Here is a 23,445-nt window from a genome sequence, read left to right as displayed (position 1 = left end):
GACAGTATTTTTACTGTCTGGATTTATTACCTTAAAGTCACATTGAAAAAACTTTTGCAGAATTTCATGGGATTAGGTCCATTGTCACTAATGTACTAGTGTCACTCCATGTAAACACTGCTTTTTACTCAGAAGTCACTTACCAAGAAGCTTTCTGCAGGTCAATGGGGCGAATTTGCATGAGCAACTTGAACAAACAAAAATCAGACTGGGACACTTTCGTCCACACGCAGAACTCCTGATTGCACAGATTCCTATTGGAATAACTGGATTTTGCCCAAATAAAATGTAAATGCGACTGCACTTTTACATTATTATTATTTTTGCAGTTACAAGTGATTCACGTTCAAAGTAAATCTATGAATGAAAAAGCGATTACAAACACTGGAATAAAACATACCAAACACACAAAAGATTTTTCCAAACACCACTTAATATTTTTTGGGAATCTCTCTCATATGAAAGTTCATCTTTATTATTGACAGTGCTTAGAAAAACAACTTGTGCATAAAAAAGGTTTATGCACAAGGAAAATAACCATCAAAAGCCTATATAAATACTTCTCCAAAGTGTGCTTATGAACACACATACAAACACACACGTGTAAGTGTATCGTTCAGTCATGGAGCTCAGTGCTTTTCCCATTGTTGACTCTTTCTGACCGAGCTTTGTGTTTGGAGATCGAGGAGTGTTTCTCTGTGCGTGTGTGTGTGTGTGTGTGTATGTGTGTGTGTGTATGTGTGAGTGTCAGTAGTCCAATGGGGCCATAAGTAATTGTAGCTCTTTGAAAGTGCTGCCATGACGACCAACCTGCTCCGCCCGGTTCTTCACTACATTACTGAGGTTCTTCAACTGCTTATAGCAAGCTTTACATTTCCGATGCCTGAAAAACATCACAACAAACAGTCTCATAAAAACACATTCCAGTCACCGTTTAACAGACTGCAGTGCTTCAGACTAATAGTTCACCATATGGAAGCTATTGGCTCATTAAAGGCGACATTAAACATTTTTTTGGTTTGAATCAAACTGGTTTGGTTACATTGTTGGTCACGTGAAGAGTGTTTGAATAAAATGAGGATCATCAGCAGATCAGCCAGCACTGCGAATGTTTAATTAAACTTTAGTGTATGTGTTTAAGTTCTTTTGCTGAGCACAAATTGTAAATTCTAATAGATTCTGAATTGTCATTATGCATTAAGAACTTTATTTATATGGGGGGAAAATATTGTAAAGAGGAATCATTTCAGTCTTGTGCCCTGGACGGTTAAGAATCCAATGAAATCAAACCAACATTACAGAAAAAGGTTTAAATCAATAAAAGTGTATAATTTAGACAGACACTTGAGGTAAATCACAACACAAGTGTTTGTTAGGTACTAACCTCTCCTCTCGAGTAATGTCCACCCCTACAGATGGAGGAGCAGTCAGTGTGTCTGAGATTAAAGGCCAAAAACGCTTCAGAATCAGCTTCAAAGACATACAACCAGTCTGGACATAACTGTTGAAGGAAAAGGGAGCATGTGTTACTTGATCGCTGTGTCTGTACATGGCTATGACTTTAATAAATGGGCGCCTCAAAAACTTGCGGTTTACTGCCTTATGTGCTGCTGCCCAAGCAATCAAAATTAATCCTCTTAAGCAACTGATTTGAAATTTTCTTCATAAGCAGGAAATTCATTAACAGCCACTCAAGCACTCCTCATGAGCTGCACAAGAGACGTAATGCTCACTTGATTATGATGTTAACGAAGCATTTAAAAAAAAAGGGGGGGGGGGGGGGGGAGTAAATAAATCCAATATTTCACCCATGTGTCATGGAAAAATTTCCATTTAATGTATTAGTATAAAAATTGTGATTAAAAGGGACAATGTATAGGAATTTCTCCCATCTAGCGGTGAAATTGTATTTTGCATTCAAACGAATTGTGCTCTCCAGCGCCTCGCTTTTTCAAATGCGTGTTGCATCTACGGTAGCCGTTATGGACCAAAAAGCTATGACAGAATGTCTTCTAATAGCACCCATAGACCTCGTCGAGTTTTCCTTCGGGTGAACAGGTTTGTTATTTCAAACAAACTGCAACTTGACACAACGAACAAACGAATGTTACAGTATGAATTACTGACTGTGAAACTTGCCGGAACAGTGACAAGCACCTCTCACTGCTCTGCTCCTCCGTTTCTGCTGCTTTCAGTTACGTGACGCTGGCTCTGAACGAAAACACGTTGGCCTAGTACTTTTTGTCCCTCTCTGCTGTTAGTTTTTCAAGATGGCGGAACTACATGGAAGCCTCCGTGGACCTACCCGTCCCATGTATATAAAGATAATAAATTCTTTGTTTACGAGGATAAGTCAGGTAATTGGCAGAGGTATTTGTACACCATGAGGACATATTTATGAATAAAAATATTGAATTTAGATAATAAAATACCAAAAAAAGTACACATTGTCCCTTTAAACATCAATAGCAATAATCCTTTATTATTATTATTAATAATAATAATAATAATAATAATAATAATCAACAATTATTATTAGTTTAATTATAATTAAACGTCTGATTTATTAATAATTTAACCATAATAATATTTAAAAATATATACAAACAAGTTTATTAAACAAGGTACTACTACTAAGTATAGTTTAACATTTAAAAAATTGGTTAATATAATTGTTACAAATATTAATTATGGTTTAACAAAACAATAATATTTCATACATTTGTTTAATAATTATTATTCCAAGAGGCCAGGCCTCTACATTTCCTTCCCAGTGGAGGTCCGGACAATAGTTATTTGGAACAGTTATACATTTCCATCAGGGCAGCCGTAGTATTTTGTAAAAGAAAAAAATAAACCCAAACCAGTCATCAAAGATGAGAATTTCTTCCAACTGGATATGAATATGAAAAGATTAGACAATGTTTTATCAGGCTTTTTTCGTTTTTATATATTTTTTATTTTTATTCGAGAACTCGATTTTTTTTAAATCCTCGATTGCAATTTGTCCGTGTCGATTAACCAGCAAAATACCGGAAGTGGCGTATTCCACGGACTGTTTTCAAAGGTTGCACGAATCGATATATAAAAACCATTTAAAAATCGAAATATAGCAAAGTGCTATTGTCACATATTGAAAGTAAAATCACAATGGCTGCGATTCAGTTAAATAAGTATATGCTCTGCAGGTTTTAGGGTGAAGCACAATGCTTTATTTATTATGTAGCATTTACATTACTTACTGTAGCATGTCTATTGTAAAGTGGCCAAATATTAAAGATTAATTGAACATTTAAATTTAATATTGTTTGGCAAATATTAAACAATTATTTGATCATGCAGTAAAGCGTAACGACAACAATCAACAGCCAGTTGCTTATGTTTATATATGTATATTACATTATATACAGTATATTACATCTATTTTAACAGTGTTGTTCAATAAAACCATTGCTTTTGATACTTTATCTGAATCAGGAATAATAACAAAGACATTTTGTATTTTAAGTTATTTTACATGGTCATTACCATTGCCGCGTTTCCATTACCCTTCAAGTTGCACAAATTGAAACTGAAAAAACGCCCGATAGAAAAGCGTAATTTTTGCAAAAACTCTTATATCGACATTTAGAAAATATTGCAAAAGTTTTGCGCAAATCTGTAATTGAATCACGGCTATTGTTCACTTTTTATATTATTACACTCAGGGTTCCTGCACACTTTTGAAAGTCAAATTTAAGGCTTTTTAAGACCTTTTTAAGACCTGAAGAAATCAAAATTAATACCGTACATTAGGGCTGTGCAGTATTGACAAAAATATATCTTGATATTTTCAACGTTTTGTTGATAATAATTAGATGATATTTTACTGATTGTGTTTTTGTGCTGGTGCCATGGCTGGTTTAGGTCTGTTGTTGACAGCTGACTCACGAAGATATTGATATTTTTCATATTCTATGCAGTGGTCAGTTCACAGCAGTGACAGAAATTAATATTTTAATTAAGGGGCAATATTTGCCACCTTAAATTGATTTTTCAGGGGCATTTTCACCTATATATGGACATTTTTTCTAAACTTATTTAGAGTTATGCATCACCTTTAATGTCAAATACTATCATTCAAATTAAATTATACAGTAATTATACAATAATACTTAATTATATAATAATCATACAGTACCACTGTTACAGTCAAATTAAATCATTCAATCAAAATCCATCTTTGCAGTGCAGAGGTGACAGAAGCGGCATCAGAAGTGGCATTAATTTATTTACACTCCATTTACAACTGCATAAATAAAGCTATGAGATATATATTTTTAAATCAATATTCAATATTTAAATATGAAATGATTTCTAATTTTAACATTTTATTTAAAGGGTACTTTAAATATGAAACCGCAGCGGCAAATCACTGTCTTAATAAGTGAGTTGAGGGAGTCATTCATTCAACCGATTCGTTCAAACGGCTGATTCATTCGGGAAAGAAGCAAGTGATTCGTTCAAAACGCGGATTTCAGTCAAGAAATAAATCGCTGTCGGTTGCATTGAGACTCTGCTACGGTTTCATTTTGAAATTATAGTCGGCGAAATAAAGGGAAAACAAACAATATTGACAATATTGTGTCTAAAAAGTAACTCAATGTTAACTTATTGTTAATTTAACTGTTGTATAACATAAATATCACAATTGGAATTGTGCACGGGAAAACGGCACTCTTTCTGATGTGATATTCTAATATAAGAACATAATATGATATAAATAAGACAAAAACTAACTTGGGGACATAACAGTTAAGTTACACTGCACACATCACGCAGTGAAAGCACGAGAGACAAATGCGATGTCAGCTCGCAGTGCCTCTTACATTGTTAAAACAATGATTACAATATCATAAAAGACAATACACATCGCACACCATACGCACATAAAGAATGAACTTATAACTGAACTGACATTTACGACCTTTCTTCTCCTTCTCTCCTCTCGCGTGCAGGAGACAGTTATGCTGCCGCGACTCGCGAGTGACGCGAAATGTCACGTGAACTAGCAAATCCACAAAGATAGAATAATAAATAAATAAAAATACGTACGCTAATTAGATGGTTTTAATTTGGAAAGCTTTTAGATATGTCTAAGTCAAAGTGTCATCTAAAATTTAAGACCTTTCGTAAGTAAAAATAAGACTTTATAAGACTTTTTATGGCCTTAAATTTTAAAAATCTAATTTAAGACTTTTTAAGACTTTTTAAGGATCCGCGGGAACCCTGTATACTATTTATATTACCATAAAAAAATGATCTGATTACCAAAATAATTGTTAGTGACAGCCTTACTGCACATGATCAAAATCTAGGTAGACAGCTCACCAAGTTTTTGCAGCACAGTCAACGTCATAAGCATGAATGAGTCACCTTTCATATTTGCTCTGCAGCAATTCCTCAATCTGTGGCAAGATGGATGTACAGAGGTCCAATTTCCACAGTGATCTGAAAGATAATTATAACTGCACTTTTTAGTGAATTCAGCTAAAATTAAGCCAGTTTGGGAAAGAAGCATTCAATGTGACCGAAAATGTACGTGGATGCTTACGGTTTGAGGTTGATTATGTTAAGGATGTCCACCACAATAGACAGATCATTCATAGACACAGCTGAATCCAGGGAAGTCTGGGCAACATGAAGGGAAATGCAAACACTGCTTTTAGAGTACTGCTGCTTTCAATAATAGCCCATTACAGCATTTACTAGATTACATTAGAAATACATTTTCGATGTGTAGCAGTAAATGTATCCATCAGCCAGTAACAGATCTCTCATTACAATCTGTCTGTCCCACAATTTATCAAAGCTCATCAGCTTGAGTGCTGTTGCACTTACCTTAACATCACCACTGGCCCAGACAGAGCGTACTGTGTCCAGGTTTTTATATCGACTGGTCAGCATTACGCACATGGTGTCATGCCCTTTCCTGATCTGTGCCAACGCCTCTTCATCTCCCATCACGCTGGCTTTAGCGTTTCGTGCATGCTATTAAAACAGACAAATAACAGAATCATTCCGTATTTTACATCCTGGTACAAAAGCTGTGACCGGCAGTACAGTTTCAAAAAAGATATTAATATGTACCATTTTAAGTGCCCTTATAATGCTATTTTAAGGTTCCTAGTTTTGTTTTGGATGTCTCCTACAAAAGGTTTACATGCATCCAAGGACAAAAAACACTTTCATTTTCTCATAATATAATTTGCAGCATCACCTCTTTTCTCACAGTGTCTGAAACGAGTCAATCAAACGTCACATAATAGACATTTGTTCATAATACTGAAGAACAAATGTCTTTGTTCTTCAGTATTTTGCAAGAGGTGAATTAGTAGTGATGAAGTATTTTGCTATCATTATCAACAAAGCAACTCATGGATCCATTTAGGGGTTATGAACATTGCCATAGAAACAGAAAATTATCAAAAGGACGTGAACGGCTCCGGCAGCTCCAAGAAACTCCATCTAATAATTACAGCAATTCCGACACGACATGAACGCAGCATAAAAGTGAATCATCTTAAGGAAACAATAGTGCTTGACAGTAATGTTAAACATCCATTGAACTCACAGAAAGGAAGTCCCCTACATTGAGGCCAATTGGCTCGTTGCGTGTTGAGAGAATGATTCCTGTAGAGGGTTTAGGTTTGGTTGTAGTAACCACAGGACGAGAGGGAGAGGTCACTGATGTGGTCACCACAGCAACTGGACGGGGAGCAGCAGCGATCACGGTTGGTTCCACTCTTTGTACTGGAGTAGAGGAGATAATAGGACCTTTCAACTGTCCAGCCTGAAAATACACAAACATTCATTATACACTAGGTGTGGAACGGTACATGTTTTCGTATTGAACCGAAACGGTACGGGCGTCAGGGTTCGGTGCATGAATTTACACGGAGAATACACGGTATAAAAATAAATAAAACTTGCATGCAAATTAATGTAATGCGGAACTACTGTTAGATACGCGGGTTCTTTAGGGACACATAATCTGTACCATCGGCTTAGGCGAGCTCCGCCTATGTATGCAGTTTTTTGTCAGGTCGACGACGGTTCAGTGAGTGAGTCAGAGATAGCAGCACTATGGACGAGTATGGCAAGTGGTGGCGACTCACTAGAGTTAGAGGACCCGCCGGCCTCTTTAAAATCGCAAGTTTGGGAAAACTTTGGTTTCCCAGTCAGTTACAATTGATTAAACCAACAAGCTTCAATATTAGGTCACTCGCTTGCGCGCGCGCACTCTCTCTCTCTTTCTCTTGCTCTGGTTAATTCATAACAAAATGATTACAGCGCTACTTTATTTCACTTCAGAATTCTAGATCTAGATCTAGATCTGAAAAAAAATTAGAACTATATATCTTTTCCGTTTGACCAGCAAAACATTCATGAGTCATGATGACAGCTGTTATCTTATCTATTTATCCAACCCATTTAAAAACAGTCTGTGGGTGCCATCTTTTGGACATTCATCATATTGCATTGGTTTTTATTTCTTGTCCTCAAACAGAGCACTAATCTGTTTATTTTTAAGTTACACATTCTACATTGATTAAAAAAGAAAATCAAATGTATTTTTTAATGGTAGTATTATTTTATACAGAAATAAATTATTTATAATTCAGATGAGAATAAAGTTAGTGTTAAAGGGGCACTTGGCAACTATTTCAACTTAATAAAACCGTTTAGAAATCATTTGAATGGTTCAATAACCTGTTCTGTAGCCTGGGAAAACCCAGACAACTTCCGGCAAATTTAGATTTGCTCTGAAAGTTAGTCTGGCAAAGAGCTCATTCAAGCCCATTTCCAATCCGTCGAAATCGAGGCACCAATCAGAAACGTTGGGGCGGGCTTTACACGATGACGACAGCGCTGGGATTTTGAAGCAGATTTTAGCCTACATTACAAAGATGGATGCCGCCGTCGAACATCACTCGTTCGAATCAGCTATCGCGTCTGTTTTAAGGGATTTGAACGTTTCCTTTTTGTTAAAAATCGAGAACAACACTCGGAGATGTTTCTCCTCCGCTCTGCATACGCCATCTCCTTCATCGCTCTGATTGGTTTTAGGTCTATCTGCGACGTCCGTTGGTGACGCCCCTCTGGAAATGATTTGTCTATGACGCTTTGCCAGACCATAACTCAGTTACAACTGAGAATGGTCTGGTTTTAACCAGGCTACCTGTTCTGGAGAGAATGGTGACTTTCCCCGCTCCCCCCAGCGTCCCCAGGCGGAAAACCAAGCTTGCAACATGGGGACTAACGTCCCGGTAAGTTGGAAATAGAAGTCTCGTGAGAAGCGAGAACGAGCGAGAAACACAAACTGCTTTATGGCAATTCGACATAATTCTATGATACTGTGTATGATGTATTACCCACTCGGTAGACATAGCTCCACGCGATAAAGTTGTCCGGCTCCGATAATAACAAATGCACATGAGCAGCGATAGAAAGCGGGAGGTAGGTGCCACAAGTGAGTTTTTTTATGACAGTGTTGTGAAAATATACGCCGCACAGCTGTAGGAGGAGCTCGATGAGAAAACATGCGACAACAAAAGTGAAAATCAGCGAAGAAATGACTAGAGTTGAGTAATTAAACAAATATATTGATCTGAAAAATAGCAAATTAATTTTACATTCATTCAGGTACAATTACCAAACATATCTCAAAGTCTTTTTATTAATTTAATAAATAAACTAATTATATAAAACTATTGTCAATGCACTACAAATAAACTGGTTCTATGCCTTTACTTTATTAATAAAACTTTTTTTTTTTTAAATACAAGGCTTAAGACATTTATATTCTTTTAATCCAGCCCTCCCACACCCACACATAGAGACAGAGAGAGAGAGAAAATGCTGCAATAGTAATACGTTAATTATATGAATTACTCAAATGTAGTAATACACTAGGTGGTACAGCCTGAGACATGCACAATAAAAAAAATGTGCCTTCTGGATTTTTGTTTTGCTTTCCCTCCATTGTACCGAACTCGAACCGAACCGTGACTTCTGTGTACCGTTTCACCCCTATTATACACAAGTCACAGCCTACACTTACTACATTATCAAAAGACACTTAAGAAGTGGAAAAACCTACCCTGTCTATTACTGGAGTCACAATCTTAACTGCTGGGCCGGGTTTCTCTAGCACACTCTCTGAGAAAGAGTGATCTAGGGGTGCTGGGAAAGGTTCGATACTTTTAGGTGGCGTTCGTGCTGCATGAACAGGATAAAAAAACGGGAAAGGAATGACCCAGAAACAAAAGAGAAAATATGAAATGTTCATGAGAAAGATTATATACCATGGCACATGTGAAGCAGCATGTGCGAACAAAATTGCTGAACTTAATTTGCGCAACTAAACTCACAGATGACACTGCGGGGCTGAAAGATCTCTTTAAAATCTTCAGGGTTGGTGATTTCTGCACTGCTTTCTTTGTCTTCTTTCTCATCCTCACTGCTGGGACTTCTCCTCTCTCCTTCTGGACTCCGGCGATCGGCCTCTGAACTCTGCTTCATCCTACACAAGCACAGAAGATCAGCATGTTTAAATGCATATAAAAACATCTATATCAGACAAAATCCTCACATAAGCTGGTTTTTGACCTGGCATCATAAGTTGTAAAGATACACTACGGTTTCATATGTTTTGGGGTGGATAAGTTTTTTGTTTTTTGGAAAGTCTTTTATGCCAGTGTATCCCAGCCCTGTTGCTGGAGGCACATCCAACAGTACACATTTTGGGCATCTCCCTTATCTGACCCATCCTTTTCTGTTCTTGGAGTCTCTACTAAAGAGCTGATGAGTGGATTCAGATGTGTTTGATTAGGAAGAGTTCGAAAACGTGTCCCACGGGTGGGAAAAACTGGCAAAATCCAAAATCGCCCCCTATACCCTCCCCCTATACCCTCAAATAGAGCGTTATTTGAGGGGACAGCCATTTGTAGTGGTGTCCGAAACCATAGTGGATGTTATTGAGTGCACTTATTCAATCCCACATTACACCGCAATAGCGAGTGTACAAACGATGTACGCTCAATGGCTGTCCGAATTCGCTCACTCGTTTTCATTCACTCCTTTAAGTAAACACTATTAGTGCACTAATGTAGGAAATAGTGAATGAGGGCTTAGGATTCAGCCTATGTCTTAGGCTGCATTTATTTGATCAAAAACACAGTAAAACTACTAGTAATACTGTGACATTTTACTATAATGTAACATAACTTTTCTATTTAAATACATCTTTAAAAGGTAATTTATTCCTATGATGGAAAAGCGGAATTTTCAGCAGTCATTACTCCAGTCTTCAGGGTCACATGATCCTTAAAAAAAATCTTTCTGAATGGTAGTGTCTGAAAGGTCAATACAACATTGATCCGCCAATTGCAAACCTGGCACATTCATGTTTAATAACTGAAGAACAGTTATTAACAGTGCTCCAGGTACAACCATGCTCTAACCACAGAAAATAAAGACTCATCCCTCAGTTTTATTTTAGAAATACATTGCAATTTTACAGTTAGGCAATTAGAAGTGGAAATACACAGGGCCAGAAGGTAAACATTAAAATGCAAACCATTTCAAACCATCCAAGGCAACTGCATTCAAGGTGTGCATTTAATAAACTCGTGAATTCCCTGACGTTCTTTTCTAGAAGTGACATGCTAAGTTCTACACGAACATAGGGGTGTAAATATTAATCGATTCGTATCGATCCATCGATTATACAGCCGACGATTGGATGCATCAATCATCGATGCGTCCGCAAGAGTATCGATTAATGTGTTTATTTTGCCGCCTGTCTATTTTCAGCATCAGCTCCGACATATGCATACAACCTATTCCTAAGCTGCGGGTGGCGCTAACCTCATTATTACTTCACACCGCTTCACACGCGTTAATTACGTTTCACAGTCTATCTATGTTCACACACATTGTTGAGTCTGACTTTCAAGAGTGATGGAACCGTCAGAGCGAGCTAGCAATGAAAGTGAAATGTTACACACTCCAGTCGGCGTCAAGTCATGGGTGTGGAAGGATTTTGCCTTCAGGAAAACAGATGGAGCAGTGGTAAGAGATGTTGCCGTTTGTAAAAAAGAAGACTGCTATAGCGTAACACACAAATTATGTGAATAGAATACTGTGGCGAGCAGGACGCGGCCGACGTGAGAGAACGGCGCGAGGCCGGTGGTGTGAGTGTTAATGAACATCACCTGTGAGACGCACCGGTCTCGCATCTCTCACGGAGGAGCGGAAGCATAAGAAGAGGAGCGACGACGATGTTCATTAATACTCACGCCACTGGCCTCGCGCCATCCTCTCACGTCGCCCGTGTCCTGCTCGCCACAAAGGCTGTTTCTGTATTCTCAATAAAAGGCACTTTTTTTTTTCTTTTTTTTTTTAAAATTCAATAGATATTATGTAAAAATATCTAGCATTGAATCGTATCAATTCGAATCGTATCACGGGAAATTCTGAAGTATCGAAAATAATCTAATCGTTGGCTTAAGAAATCGGTATTGTATCGAATCGTCATTAAGGCTCCGATTTACACCCCTACACGAACACATGCGGTTTACGTGCATGAGATAAAGACAGAAAGAGAATCTTACTCCTGTCCCGTGCAGGAAGTAGAGGGCCGCTCGTAATTCCGCCGTAGTGTTGTTCCCAGTGCAGATGTGGGAGCTGGGATCGGCTTGTCCTGAATCAACCCTTGGATCACAGATCCGGACTTCTTCACTCGGTTGAGATCCACAACATACCAGCTCACATTAGTTTGACTGTAGGACACCGCAATCTATTAAAGAGACAGGCAAAGACAGAAACTCCTAAAATGCTTTTTAACAATTTTCACCTATGTCCTCAGTAAGTGTTTCTGGTCAGATGGCCCCTGTGCATGTCTTCAAAGATCAGAGTGGAAGTGGTCACTACAGGACCTCTCCCACCAAACAGGTTCTTTTAATCATCCCAGAAAGCATGAGGAATGCTAGTTCACCCAATAGCACTGCACCCACTGATTTATGCATGTAGAAAAAAAAGAAAAAAAAGATTGTGTATAAAGTACAAACCATTTGGTTGTTGCTGATGGCCAGGTCAGACACTTTGCCCCAGCCTACATGCACTACATCAAAGCAGCGGTCAGGCTCCCAGCCGTACACTCGTAGCGTGTTCTCTGAGCCACTGTACAAGCAGTTACCATCAGGATTAAACAATATACTTCTGCAAAAAAAAAGGCAGAAAATTCAGCTAGGGGTCAAACAGAGAAAAACAAACATCTAGACTGGAAAACTAATAAGAACCTCACAACTCCCGTCTCTCCTTCTGACGAGCCAATCATGTTGAATTTCTCCAGGTCCCACAGCTTAACAGTCCTGCAGCAAATATACAAAATACAGATGGTGCCAGGGTTAACAAACCTGGGCCAAAGCAGCACCGAACACATTCAATTCAAGCCGCATTATGTATAGACAGACATCAACCCTTCATTCACTCACACACTCACACACAAAAACACTCAGTACCGATCTGCACTCCCAGAGGCGAGCAGGTACTCATTGGGGTGGAATTGCACAACATTGACTGCTGATGTGTGTGATGTGAATTCAGTGATCATCTTGCCTGCTATGAGATCCCACAGCTAGATAAAGAGCAGAATGAGAGTACACATTAAAAACTAAATTTCCTACATTTAACTACAAGGCAACACAATTTCTGAAAGTGAGAAGTACAGGATAGCTCTTACCTTTACTGTGCTGTCATCACTGGCTGAAGCAAGCCATTTCCCATCAGGACTGAAGGCTAGACAGCGCACAGCCTGAGTGTGATCCTGAAATAAAAAACAAACATTTTAACCTCTTGAACAAGTCCATAATTTCACATTCATTGAGATCTCGTGCACTAGTGATGCACAGATCGCCATTATATCCGCAGACACTGTAGATAATCCGTGGGTCGGGCGGACCAAATAATAAAAAAACAACAACATTCCAATTAATTGCAGGTGGATGAGATCAACAATTATAATGTGTTGATTTTAATAAATACACAGAACTCATTTCACATTGAAGCTTAATTTTTCATCAGGCACTAATTTGCAGACTATTCCAGACAGCAATGGAGGCTAAACAGATCATAGAGAATTTTCAAAAAGGTGAGTTAAAAACAAAACAAAAGGAATTAAATAAAAGTACCACGTGGGAGTGTGTTTTAGTGAAGTAGTTGAAAGGATAGTTAAAAAGATTCTGTCATCATTTACTCACCCACATGTTGTTCCAAACCTGTTTGAGTTTCTTTCTTCTGTTGAACACAAAAGAAGATATTTTGAAGAACGTTGGTATCCAGACAGTTGATGGCACCCATTGATTTTCAAAAATACTATGAAAGTCAATGGGGTCCAGAAACTGTCTGGTAACCAACATTCTTCAAAATATCATCTTTTGAGTTCAACAGAAGAAAGAAACTCAAACAGGTTTGGAACAACATGAGGTCAGGCTTATTTTTGGGTAAACTATCCCTTTAATCAGGACCAGTCAAGTGCTGGGTATGCGATATTTAACGGCAGTGAAGCACTGTATATGACAAACTAATAAAGCCTATATCCAGCCTTTGCTTGGGAATGAACCCATTTAATATTTTGTGTGTGTGTTCGGGAAGTTGCAGTGACGGGAACGGTGACATTCTAATTTAAGTTTGAAGGGAGTTAAGTTTGTGTTTAGGCTATTAAGGGAATGCAATTTTGCAGTAGAAGAACTTTTACTTTAAATAAATGTTCATTTAAAAGCAGCCTACTTCAGTGTAATATGATACCATATCATGGGTAACAGATTTAGAATAATTGTACTGGGACGATCTGCAACGGATATCTAAATCAGAGAAAATTATAGGTTAGGGTGGATGATTCATTATTAACAGGGGATTCGGGTGACGTTAGTGCAGATCCGCACATCTCTATGCTGCACAATGTGTACCAGACAGAGACTTTCCAAACTAAAGTGCTTTAAAAGCCATTAAACTCAAAACATCCTGCTAAATGCCATTATACAAAATGAATATCCAGTGATAAAAAAAAAAAAAAAGGATAAACAACGGCTGAATCCTACAACATGAGACTAAAAATACACCATTTCACAAAACAGTAGGATAAGATAGATTGAGAGCGCCTCACTAATCCACAGTTTAATCATGTACTCAGACACAACTGAGTGTTAAGGGTAATTAGCCTGGCTTCTGACTGTAGACCAGGGCTATTCAATTAGCTTCATTCGAGTGCCGGATTATTGAATCGAAAAGTTGAGGAGGGCCGGTGGGTTTAGCTGATTTATTGAAACATTATTTATTATTTATTGAAACATAACCGTATTAATAAATAAGCTAAATTAAACCAAAAAAGTATTGTATTTACTTGGAAATGTGGTACCCAACAGTATGCACATTTATAAGACCATAATAAATAACTTATTTACAGTTGTGTACAAATATATAAATTATACATGCTCATAGCTATTGGTAAGAAATATTTTATTCATAATTCTTATAGGCTTAAATTAAAAATTCTGACACTGAGACTTGGTAACCACAGGTAAAACCATGCATGGCTACTCATTTACTCACTACCACTATAGAGAAATTCCTAAACACAGGTAAAAACTATACACACAACGAATTATAAATTCCTCTACCCACCTAATAAATCTAATGCAATATAATTTACTATTAGGGTTGGGTATCGTTTCATTTTTAGCGATTCCAATTCCGATTCTGCTTATCGAATCCGGTTCTTATCGATTCGTTTCCGATTCCAATATTTTTTGGAGAGAGAAAAAAGGGCAAATACTTGAAGAATAAATATTTCTACCTTTTATTCTTGCCAATTTTAAGCAATATCCAATAAAATGGCTAAAGTGAAAGGAGTCTCTTCATATAAAGGTGTTGTTTACATTAATTAATTCATAAATAGGCCTACTTGTTTTACTGGAGTAATAGTGTTTGAATTAATGATTCAAATGAGTTTTTAAAAAGAAAGACTATTAGACTATACATATGTAGTTGTCTGATGTATGTAATCGTGATCTCCATTTTAAACAAAACAAAAACGATTTTAAGCCACATAGATTCCTGAATTAGGGACCGTTCACATATCGCGTCTAAAAATGCATGGAGAAGCGGGGCCGCGCCGCTTTCTCCTCCTTTCCACAAGCGCTTGCGCTCCCGTGGCGTCTGTCGTTGCTATGCAACCATGAACTGCGCTCTCCATGATGCAGACGAGGACGTATCAGCAAAGGATTAATTGATTTATAGCCCTCGCATTAGCTTTACTAGGCTACTAGATATATTTATGGAGATGAGAAATAAAAACATGCCCTGTTCAGCTATGATCAGCTGTTTGGCCGAGCTTTCGATGTTACAGAAAGGTCGTTGTTTTTTGTCACATGACCTGCGCGCCTGCAAAAACGAGCGCCACGCACCGCATGCTCGTCACTTCTATTATGAACGTGCTTGCCACGCGCCTACATTTGAAATAACGAATTTGCAACTGTCCCAAAGTCAGGAATCGATAAGAGGAATCATAATGCGTGCTTCTTATCGAATCCCCGGTTTTGGGAAATTTGTTACCGGTTCTAAAATGGAACCAGTTCTCGATACCCAACTCTTACTATAACTAAGTATTAAATATTCCAAATTTCTGCCCAAACTATGGTAAATTACTACAGTACATTCATGGTAAATGTTTGTAAGGCTGGTGATTAAGGGATTTAAAGTCTTCTAATTCATTCATGGCACAATGTTTCTGCTGTTTACCTCATCAGTCGCGTTGGAATGTTGAGGCTGTTTCATCCGATTTAAAACTGTTAAATCATTGAGTGATTTGTGGCTTGTAACAGACAGGTGTGTTGAATTGAACCGCTTCTCACTAGATGTATCAACGCTGTTAAATAATAGTGTCCGGGACCGGGAGTAAACGCAACTCCTGTAAGCTTGCGTTCCGTTATACACTATGCTGCGAAGTTCAAAGTAAACTTGAGAAACGTTTCTCAGTTCAGTCTGAGCGCTCATGGTACGCAGAATACGTATATCCGTACAGCTGCAGGCGCCACTGCGGCCACGCGCATATCTAAACAAATTTAACCGCACCACCAGGATAAGAGGAGGAGGGCGGTTGGGGGCCGGATGGAGATGATTGGCGGGCCGCATGTGGCCCACGGGCCGCCAATTGAATAGCCCGGCTGTAGACACACACACACGCTTCTTTAGTCTAGTACTTACCTTGTATCTGTACACACATCCTTTCCTTCTTACATCCCACAACTAGAAAAGAAATTAGACAAGAAAAATGTAATTATCAAGATAGACATACAAATCTTATATATGCAAAAAACATTGACTACACAGATAGTGGGTCTCATTCACTAACTGTGCCTAAACAAATGTGTGTGAAATCTGTGTACAAACGTTTCCACAAGTTATGATTCATCAAATTTCGTACAAAAATTAATTCTAGATGTATGGAGAAAAAAAAAACCATAGGAGCAATAATTTTTTTTTTTTTTTAAACGTACGCATTTCATCTTAAATAAGATATGATTTATGTATAGGTTTGCATTCTTGGTTTCGAGGAAGGAACACTTGGATCAATGCGTGCTGTGAGGCAAGAGTCCATCTTTTGAGAGCATATGGAGATGTTTGGGCACGTTTATGCAAATTACTAACTTTGAGCACATCAAGGAAATGTGCGTGTCTGCTTATTTAGAATACTCAAGAACATGGTTGACAACAAATTCATATGCACACACAAGTGTTATGAATTAGGCGGACATCTTTCATGAGAAATTCTTCCGTGCGAATGAATACAAATATTTAGCACATTTAGTGATTGAGAACCCAGTGTTTGGGATTGACGCAAGTTCATTCATCAAATCTTAACCAACATCAGGTTTTTCAAATTCTTTGATTATTCTATAAAACTAGTGAAAACCTTTAAGGCAAATGCATTTAACTCACCTTAATGTTGCTATCCACAGAACCAGATGCCAGGTATCCTCCCATGGGATGAAAGTCCAGACTGCAGATACTGGCCTTGTGCCCCATCAAAGTGCGCAGAACTTACAAAAACAAAACAAAACAAATTCCACGAAATCAATTCAGCTGTGGATAAATACTTTGAACAATTTGTCCATCTAAGTGTTTCTGGTCAGATGGCCCCTGTGCAGGTCTTCAGAGTTCAGAGTGGAAGTGGTCACTACAGGACCTCTCCCACCAAACAGGTTCATTTAATCATCCCAGAAAGCACGTGGAATGCTAGTCCACAACATGATTTTTTTTTCATTCATCTCTACATCAAATATTGTCCATCAATGTGCAGAACATCAATTCAAAATTAGGCAGGCACATTTAAAACCATGACTTGTCAATTAAGATCGACTAGGGGAATCTCATAAAGCCGGTCAAGAAATTCATCATATTTCATCCTACAGTCCTAAAGAAAAGGCACAGTTTTCCTAGTTTAGAATTTTTTTAATGTATTATATATATTTTTTTTATCAGTATGCTATTGGGTTTTTTTTTTCTTCACATTGTGGTAATGAGGTAAAATTTGCCTTTAAAATATAAATTCTAACTTCGGACCTACCCTTAATTAAGTGTCTTTAAAGGAGAACTCCGGCGCAAAATGAACCTTTGGTCTAATTACACATTGTTACCTAGTCAACCGTTATCTGAGATTTGTTTTCATGATTATCGAATGTAAATAGTTTTATCTCTAAAAACAGTTTAGCCTATAAAGCTAGTATAACGCTAGTATATTGGGCATGGAGTACTGACAAATAAAAATCGCTTGTTAATACCACTAACAAGGCTCAAAATAGCCCCACACTAGCACAGTAGCATAATGAGGGTCCCTACCTTCAAACCGAAGCATTGAGAACTTTGTCAGTGTCCAGACAGTTTAATAAGAAGATATTTTTTACATACAGTCAACTTCGCGTATACAGGCAGAAGCCATCTTTGAAAAAGAGTCTCTACCAGTTGATCTACGAACGCCGATCCAAGTGCGCTGGTGAGATGTGAACGAGCTATAAGTTGTGATAAGGTGAGCGCGAACAGCAGGCTTGGATCGGCGTTCGTAGATCGACTGGTAGAGACTCTTTTTCAAAGATGGCTTCTGCCTGTATACGCGAAGTTGACTGTATGTATTAAATATCTTCTTATTAAACTGTCTGGACACTGACAAAGTTCTCAATGCTTCGGTTTGAAGGTAGGGACCCTCATTATGCTACTGTGCTAGTGTGGGGCTATTTTGAGCCTTGTTAGTGGTATTAACAAGCGATTTTTATTTGTCATTGATCTATGCCCAATATACTAGCGTTATACTAGCTTTATAGGCTAAACTGTTTTTAGAGATAAAACTATTTACATTTGATAATCATGAAAACAAATCTCAGATAACGGTTGACTAGGTAACAATGTGTAATTAGACCAAAGGTTCATTTTGCGCCGGAGTTCTCCTTTAACTATCATGTACTAACAATTAGCTTAATCATTTAATACAACACTATTGATTACGTACATGTTTTTACATAATACTTACACCTATTCTTAAACCAAACCTTATCACAAAACCTGTCCTCAACCATAACCACTTACCATCTCGATACCAGCAAACATGTTTTGCAAAACATCATGAACTCCATAAGTACACTGTCCCTAACAATTCATTTTGACTAAATCATTTGGTGTCTTGAACTACTATTTTTCTTTCTCTTGACTTTGGCGATCACCTTAACCTGGACATTTTCTTTACAGGTTTCAAGAGAATCGCTAGGTTTCATGTTAACCAAAATGCATAAGGTGCAGCACAAACCACTCACTTTTAGCAGCCTCCAAATCCCAAAGTCGGAGAGAGCCGGATTGAGAACCAGCTACCACACGCTCTTCAGAACTGTTGAACTGGATACACTCCACGGGGCTGGTGTGGCCCGTCAGACTCTACAGAACAGACAAAACACTTCATTATATAGTCGTGAGACACGTATTTCTCGCAAACACACAACACAGGGTTAGCTATACCATAATGCAGTTCGGTTTGTTGACAGCCCAGATATTGACTCTGCAGTCTTCGCTGCCAGTGGCCAATAGACGACCCGATGATTTCCCCAACACCAGTGAAGACACATTGCTGGAGTGAGCCACAATCTCCTCTGAACAATACATATTGACAAAATAAAAGCCAGTCACTTCTCCCACAACTTTAAACAGAGATCTTGACTACTTAAAACATTCTGCAGTGTCATGACCAGGATCTTTGTACTCACGCAGTTTCCATGCTGTTATTGTGGTGTTGGTGAGAGCCATCGTGATGATAGTGCGATTGAGTCAACTCACTCTGCTCATTTCACCAACACATAAATGTCAGGGATTCGACGATATTAGTTTATCTTCTCTGTCCATCTGTCAAATTGAAAAAGTTCATATAAATACAGACAAACAGCAGAGTAAATATAATGAACATGAAGACTACTCTCTAAACAACTGCAGGACAAACAATTATGACAAAAGGTGAATTCAATAACTTTTTGCATTTCATAATCTCTCACGTTCTGTTAATGAAGGGTCTATATCTTAAAGCTTCAATTATGTCCACATTGCCTTTGTTTTAGGAGAAAATTACAGACACTGTATCTGATAATGTCACAAAGCCTGGTTCAAATTCAAAACATGTTTTAGTATTTATAGCCTATTCTTTACCGGAAGCAAGTTAAAATGAAAATAGAAGGGTTGAGTAAACAGAACTTTTTTCCTCTCTTGACCAGAGATGGCACAAAATCTCAAAATATTTAATGAATGGATAGGCTCTTCTTAATTTAGTCATTTCATCTTGAAGGGGGTGGATTAAAATCCACTGCTGCTTCAATGTATAACCTATGTAATGAGTGATTAATAATTAAAGCTGCAGTAGGGAGTTTTGAGAAAACGTTGACTTAGCCTGAAAATTTGAACAAGCACAACTTACAGGTCCCACCCCCTTGCTCTCTGCTGCGCTACAGCCCTCCCTCCACAGCTCGTCCTCCACAGCGGAGCCTGTCGTGAACGCGCAGGCTAGTAAACAGGGCCACCGATGACGGCGGATAAAAAGTTATATGGCACATTCACTAATAGGGACTAAACGTCAATAATATGCTTTACATTGACTATGGCCTGCCCATGCTTTGACTACAAACTTGGTCCTCAAATCATTATGTATTTTGCAATAGCCTACATGTAACTTTATAACGTTGCACTCTTTCTATAAGTTATAAATAGCTAGTAAGATAACGTTAATATAACGGTAACTAACGTTACAGTATGTAAGTAATTATTCTAGCGATATATAATGCTAGATAAGGTGTGCTAGTACATTATTTCAGCAACATGACAAGCCAGTGAATTAGCAGGTTTCAATTGTTGCTTAGCAGAGTGCGTGACATTTTATCTACATGTTATGCGGCTAGAGTTTTGACACCGAGTCAATGGGCTCTGTGTAATTCTTTCTTTTTCGCTTGTTTATCATCATCAGTCTTTTTCCTTTTACCTCTTTGTTTTATGAGCAGGTGTCACTCGAGAATTGGCAGTTTAGGTTGTTTCTCCGTCATAAGCACAGCTGCAGCACGCCGGCAATCTTGAGTTTGAACGACGGCTCGCGCTGTGCAAGAGAGGGGTGTGATCAGCGCGTACACGAGCGTGACTGACACTGCTAAGACAATCCTCCTGGCTCTGATTGGTTGTTTCTGACCGGGAGCGTGTATTTCTTGCAAATGGCAATAGGACCACTGGGAGGAGCCAGAGGAGCTTGATTTTTACCCAGATTATCTGTCTCATATTCTGCTGTCAGGACATAATGACAGTTTTAGCAAATACATTTTTTTTCAAAAGTTACCTACAGCAGCTTTAAGGATAAGCATTTCTACATAAATCATTTCTATATTCAATGAGTGATTCAAATATACTTTTAATCATATGTTTTCTGTGAGTGTTAACCAGCTGCAGGTACATTCTGATGTGACCCTCAACGTGTGTTGTCTATATCAGTTTCTAGCTGACGAGTTAAGGTTACAGGGGTCCAACTATACGTGACTTCACCTGATTTACAGAATTGTTCCTCTTTCATGTGTATTTCTCTAGAAACTGAAGTGAATAGTATCTGTACTTCTTCCTGAGTAGGGAATGTATTATCAGTATGGTTTGGTAGTTTGTCCTGATGGTAGTTAGGCCCTCTTCAACCTTGGAGAAACTGCGATTCCCCAGTGCTTTTGTGTGTGCGTTGGATGTTCTGTGTAGGTCTTGTAAAGGAGCTATAGACACTTCGGCATGCAACAACAGACCCGAAGACGCCTTTTTCCGACCTCTGAAGTCACCGCAGACCCAAATCTAGGAATCGTGTGACAACTATCTTGACTAATGGTGAGATAATCTCCTATCTATCCATGTGTGGAAATATGCTTAGACTATGTGTGTTCTTAGCCAATCATAAACTGCAACCTGAAGCAAGGACATAGCTTAGACCTTGGTGAAGGGTATAACTGCTGTGAGCCTACGAACTCCTGTGAGTCTTGAAGCAGACTTCTGCTGATTAAACTGCAAACTATCTTCAGTAAAACTTTTCTTCAATTTATTATAATTCTGACTCCGGATCTTCTTTCAAACATCTGGTCCTTGGGTCCTAAACTGTTACCCCCCTAACAATCTGAATATCCAAATTTTTTAGATTTAGAGAACACTTAATGCATCCAGTTAATTTATGTAATTTTGTCTCTGTGAGCTGTGACATAGTATTATGTTTAATACAAAAAGTTATTTGTCTCTATCTGTTAATGAGGGACCCTAAGATTGAAAACCATTAATGTTTTTGCATTTGCTTAAAGTTGCTTGTTGAAAATTTAAGTTTTACATTTTGTTTAAATAACTTTCTCCAGTAATGTTAGTGGTCTCTTAGAATAATTTTAAATGTAGTGCTGTGACAACTAAATTAACAAATGTTTCTATTTATTTTCCTTAATGACAAATTGGCTGATGCATCCTGCACATGCTAAACTCGTAGCTAGCTATATGTTAGGCTACAATTTAAAGGTACATGCCCCTTGTTCTAAAGGGGGCATATTCCCTATTTTACCCGAATCTTGTGAAAGGTAAGCAAGTATTCGATGCCAAACGCAGCAGTTTTATCGTGAGAGCGTAGATATCGGTCAAAGTAAAGGCGTAAATGAACAAAGAGCAGCCAGGTTAGGTATCACCGTTTCAAGCGATGATCTTTCATATCTTGCTGAAACCGTAACTTACCTTATTAGTCTCACAAAAAATAAATATAAAACATTACATAGACATAGACAAAGACATTAGACACACACACACATTCTACCACTCACATGAAGTCCGAGACTAGTGGTGTCGATTAAATCATCAAGTCACTTGGCCACGCGAGCCTGTATCACAGCTAGCAATAATGTTAGCAGTTTATTTATGAAAACGACCAATTTGCAAGCGATCAATCAACTTTCTGTCTTTGTTTTTTTCTCTTTTTTTCTATCTTTGTTAAAATACTTACTAACAACTAACCATACTAACAAACATAGTTCCAGGTTTGTTGTTGCTGGATAACTTTCAGCTAACAGTTAACGTTAGCTTCGCAATGTAAGTTAGCTAACGAAGTCATCTGAACTGTAAACAAATTACCAACCTTTACCTCATTATCCTATCTGTTCTGTGCTGTTCTTCCAAAGTCCAAGAAACATTGGCATGTATTTATGAGATGAAAGTTGATAACACACTTGACCGACAAACATCGATTCGACCCAGTTTACACACACATTTTGCTTTTGTCATATTGTTTCTGATTGGTTGCTAACTAGCGGTAGCTTAGCAACAGTTCCTCTTACCTTCCCTGTTCTGGTGACGGTCAGTCTGTGTTAAATGGGGACTATCATGGTTGCAGTCTGCCGATAGACAGATCAGATCAGCACTAATGAATGAGAAAAAGATTAGTTTATGACGAGAAAAGATTCGTGTGCGCGCATTTTCAGAGTGCGCATGCGCGTTGGAACTATGTCTAACGTTACCTACTATTCAATTCACATTTATTTATTTTCACAATGCATATTGTTTCAAAGCAGCTTTACGGAGTGATCTGTTATCAGGGGTGACTGTGTCCAAGTTATGCATTTCAGAAATGTATACAAACCACACAGTTAGCTAAAAATGTATTAATTTAAAGCAGAAACAACAAATACTACAGTTGCTCTCAATCCTGGTTCTGCAACAGCCCTCAATTAACACATCTGATTTAATCCAGGTCATTAGTAGGAAGTAGAAACTGAAGACTTAACTTAACAGTAAACATGTCATATGTCTATTTCAGGTCTTATAGTCCACTAT

The 23,445-nt window shown here is 38.1% G+C and overlaps 1 protein-coding gene across 2 annotated transcripts; it reads right to left on the bottom strand.

Moving 5' to 3' along the window:
- Positions 1–714: 714 nt before the first annotated feature.
- Positions 715–23,088, bottom strand: katnb1 (katanin p80 (WD repeat containing) subunit B 1). 2 transcript variants are annotated; one of them, XM_056258958.1, is made up of 19 exons: positions 22,950–23,088; positions 19,353–19,488; positions 19,108–19,238; positions 18,909–19,026; positions 17,044–17,144; positions 16,309–16,350; positions 12,788–12,871; positions 12,567–12,682; positions 12,345–12,416; positions 12,114–12,264; positions 11,658–11,842; positions 9,414–9,565; positions 9,143–9,261; positions 6,614–6,832; positions 5,881–6,030; positions 5,594–5,670; positions 5,416–5,490; positions 1,385–1,501; positions 715–883 (listed from the first exon to the last, which is right to left on the bottom strand). In XM_056258958.1, exons 2-19 carry the CDS (start codon positions 19,390–19,392, stop codon positions 748–750), a joined length of 2,085 nt encoding a protein of 694 aa, XP_056114933.1. In that variant the 5' UTR covers positions 19,393–19,488; positions 22,950–23,088; the 3' UTR covers positions 715–747. The 2 variants fall into 2 exon arrangements, with proteins under 2 accessions (XP_056114933.1, XP_056114934.1); XM_056258959.1 differs by lacking the exon at positions 22,950–23,088 and adding an exon at positions 22,757–22,902.
- Positions 23,089–23,445: the final 357 nt, after the last annotated feature.

This window comes from Rhinichthys klamathensis, unplaced genomic scaffold (genome assembly GCF_029890125.1).
Source record: "Rhinichthys klamathensis goyatoka isolate OS25496 unplaced genomic scaffold, OSU_Roscu_1.1 h1tg000161l_1, whole genome shotgun sequence".
Lineage (NCBI taxonomy): Eukaryota > Metazoa > Chordata > Actinopteri > Cypriniformes > Leuciscidae > Rhinichthys > Rhinichthys klamathensis.
Note: the sequence above shows the minus strand (reverse complement) of the source record. Positions and strands in the feature narration are given on the sequence as shown.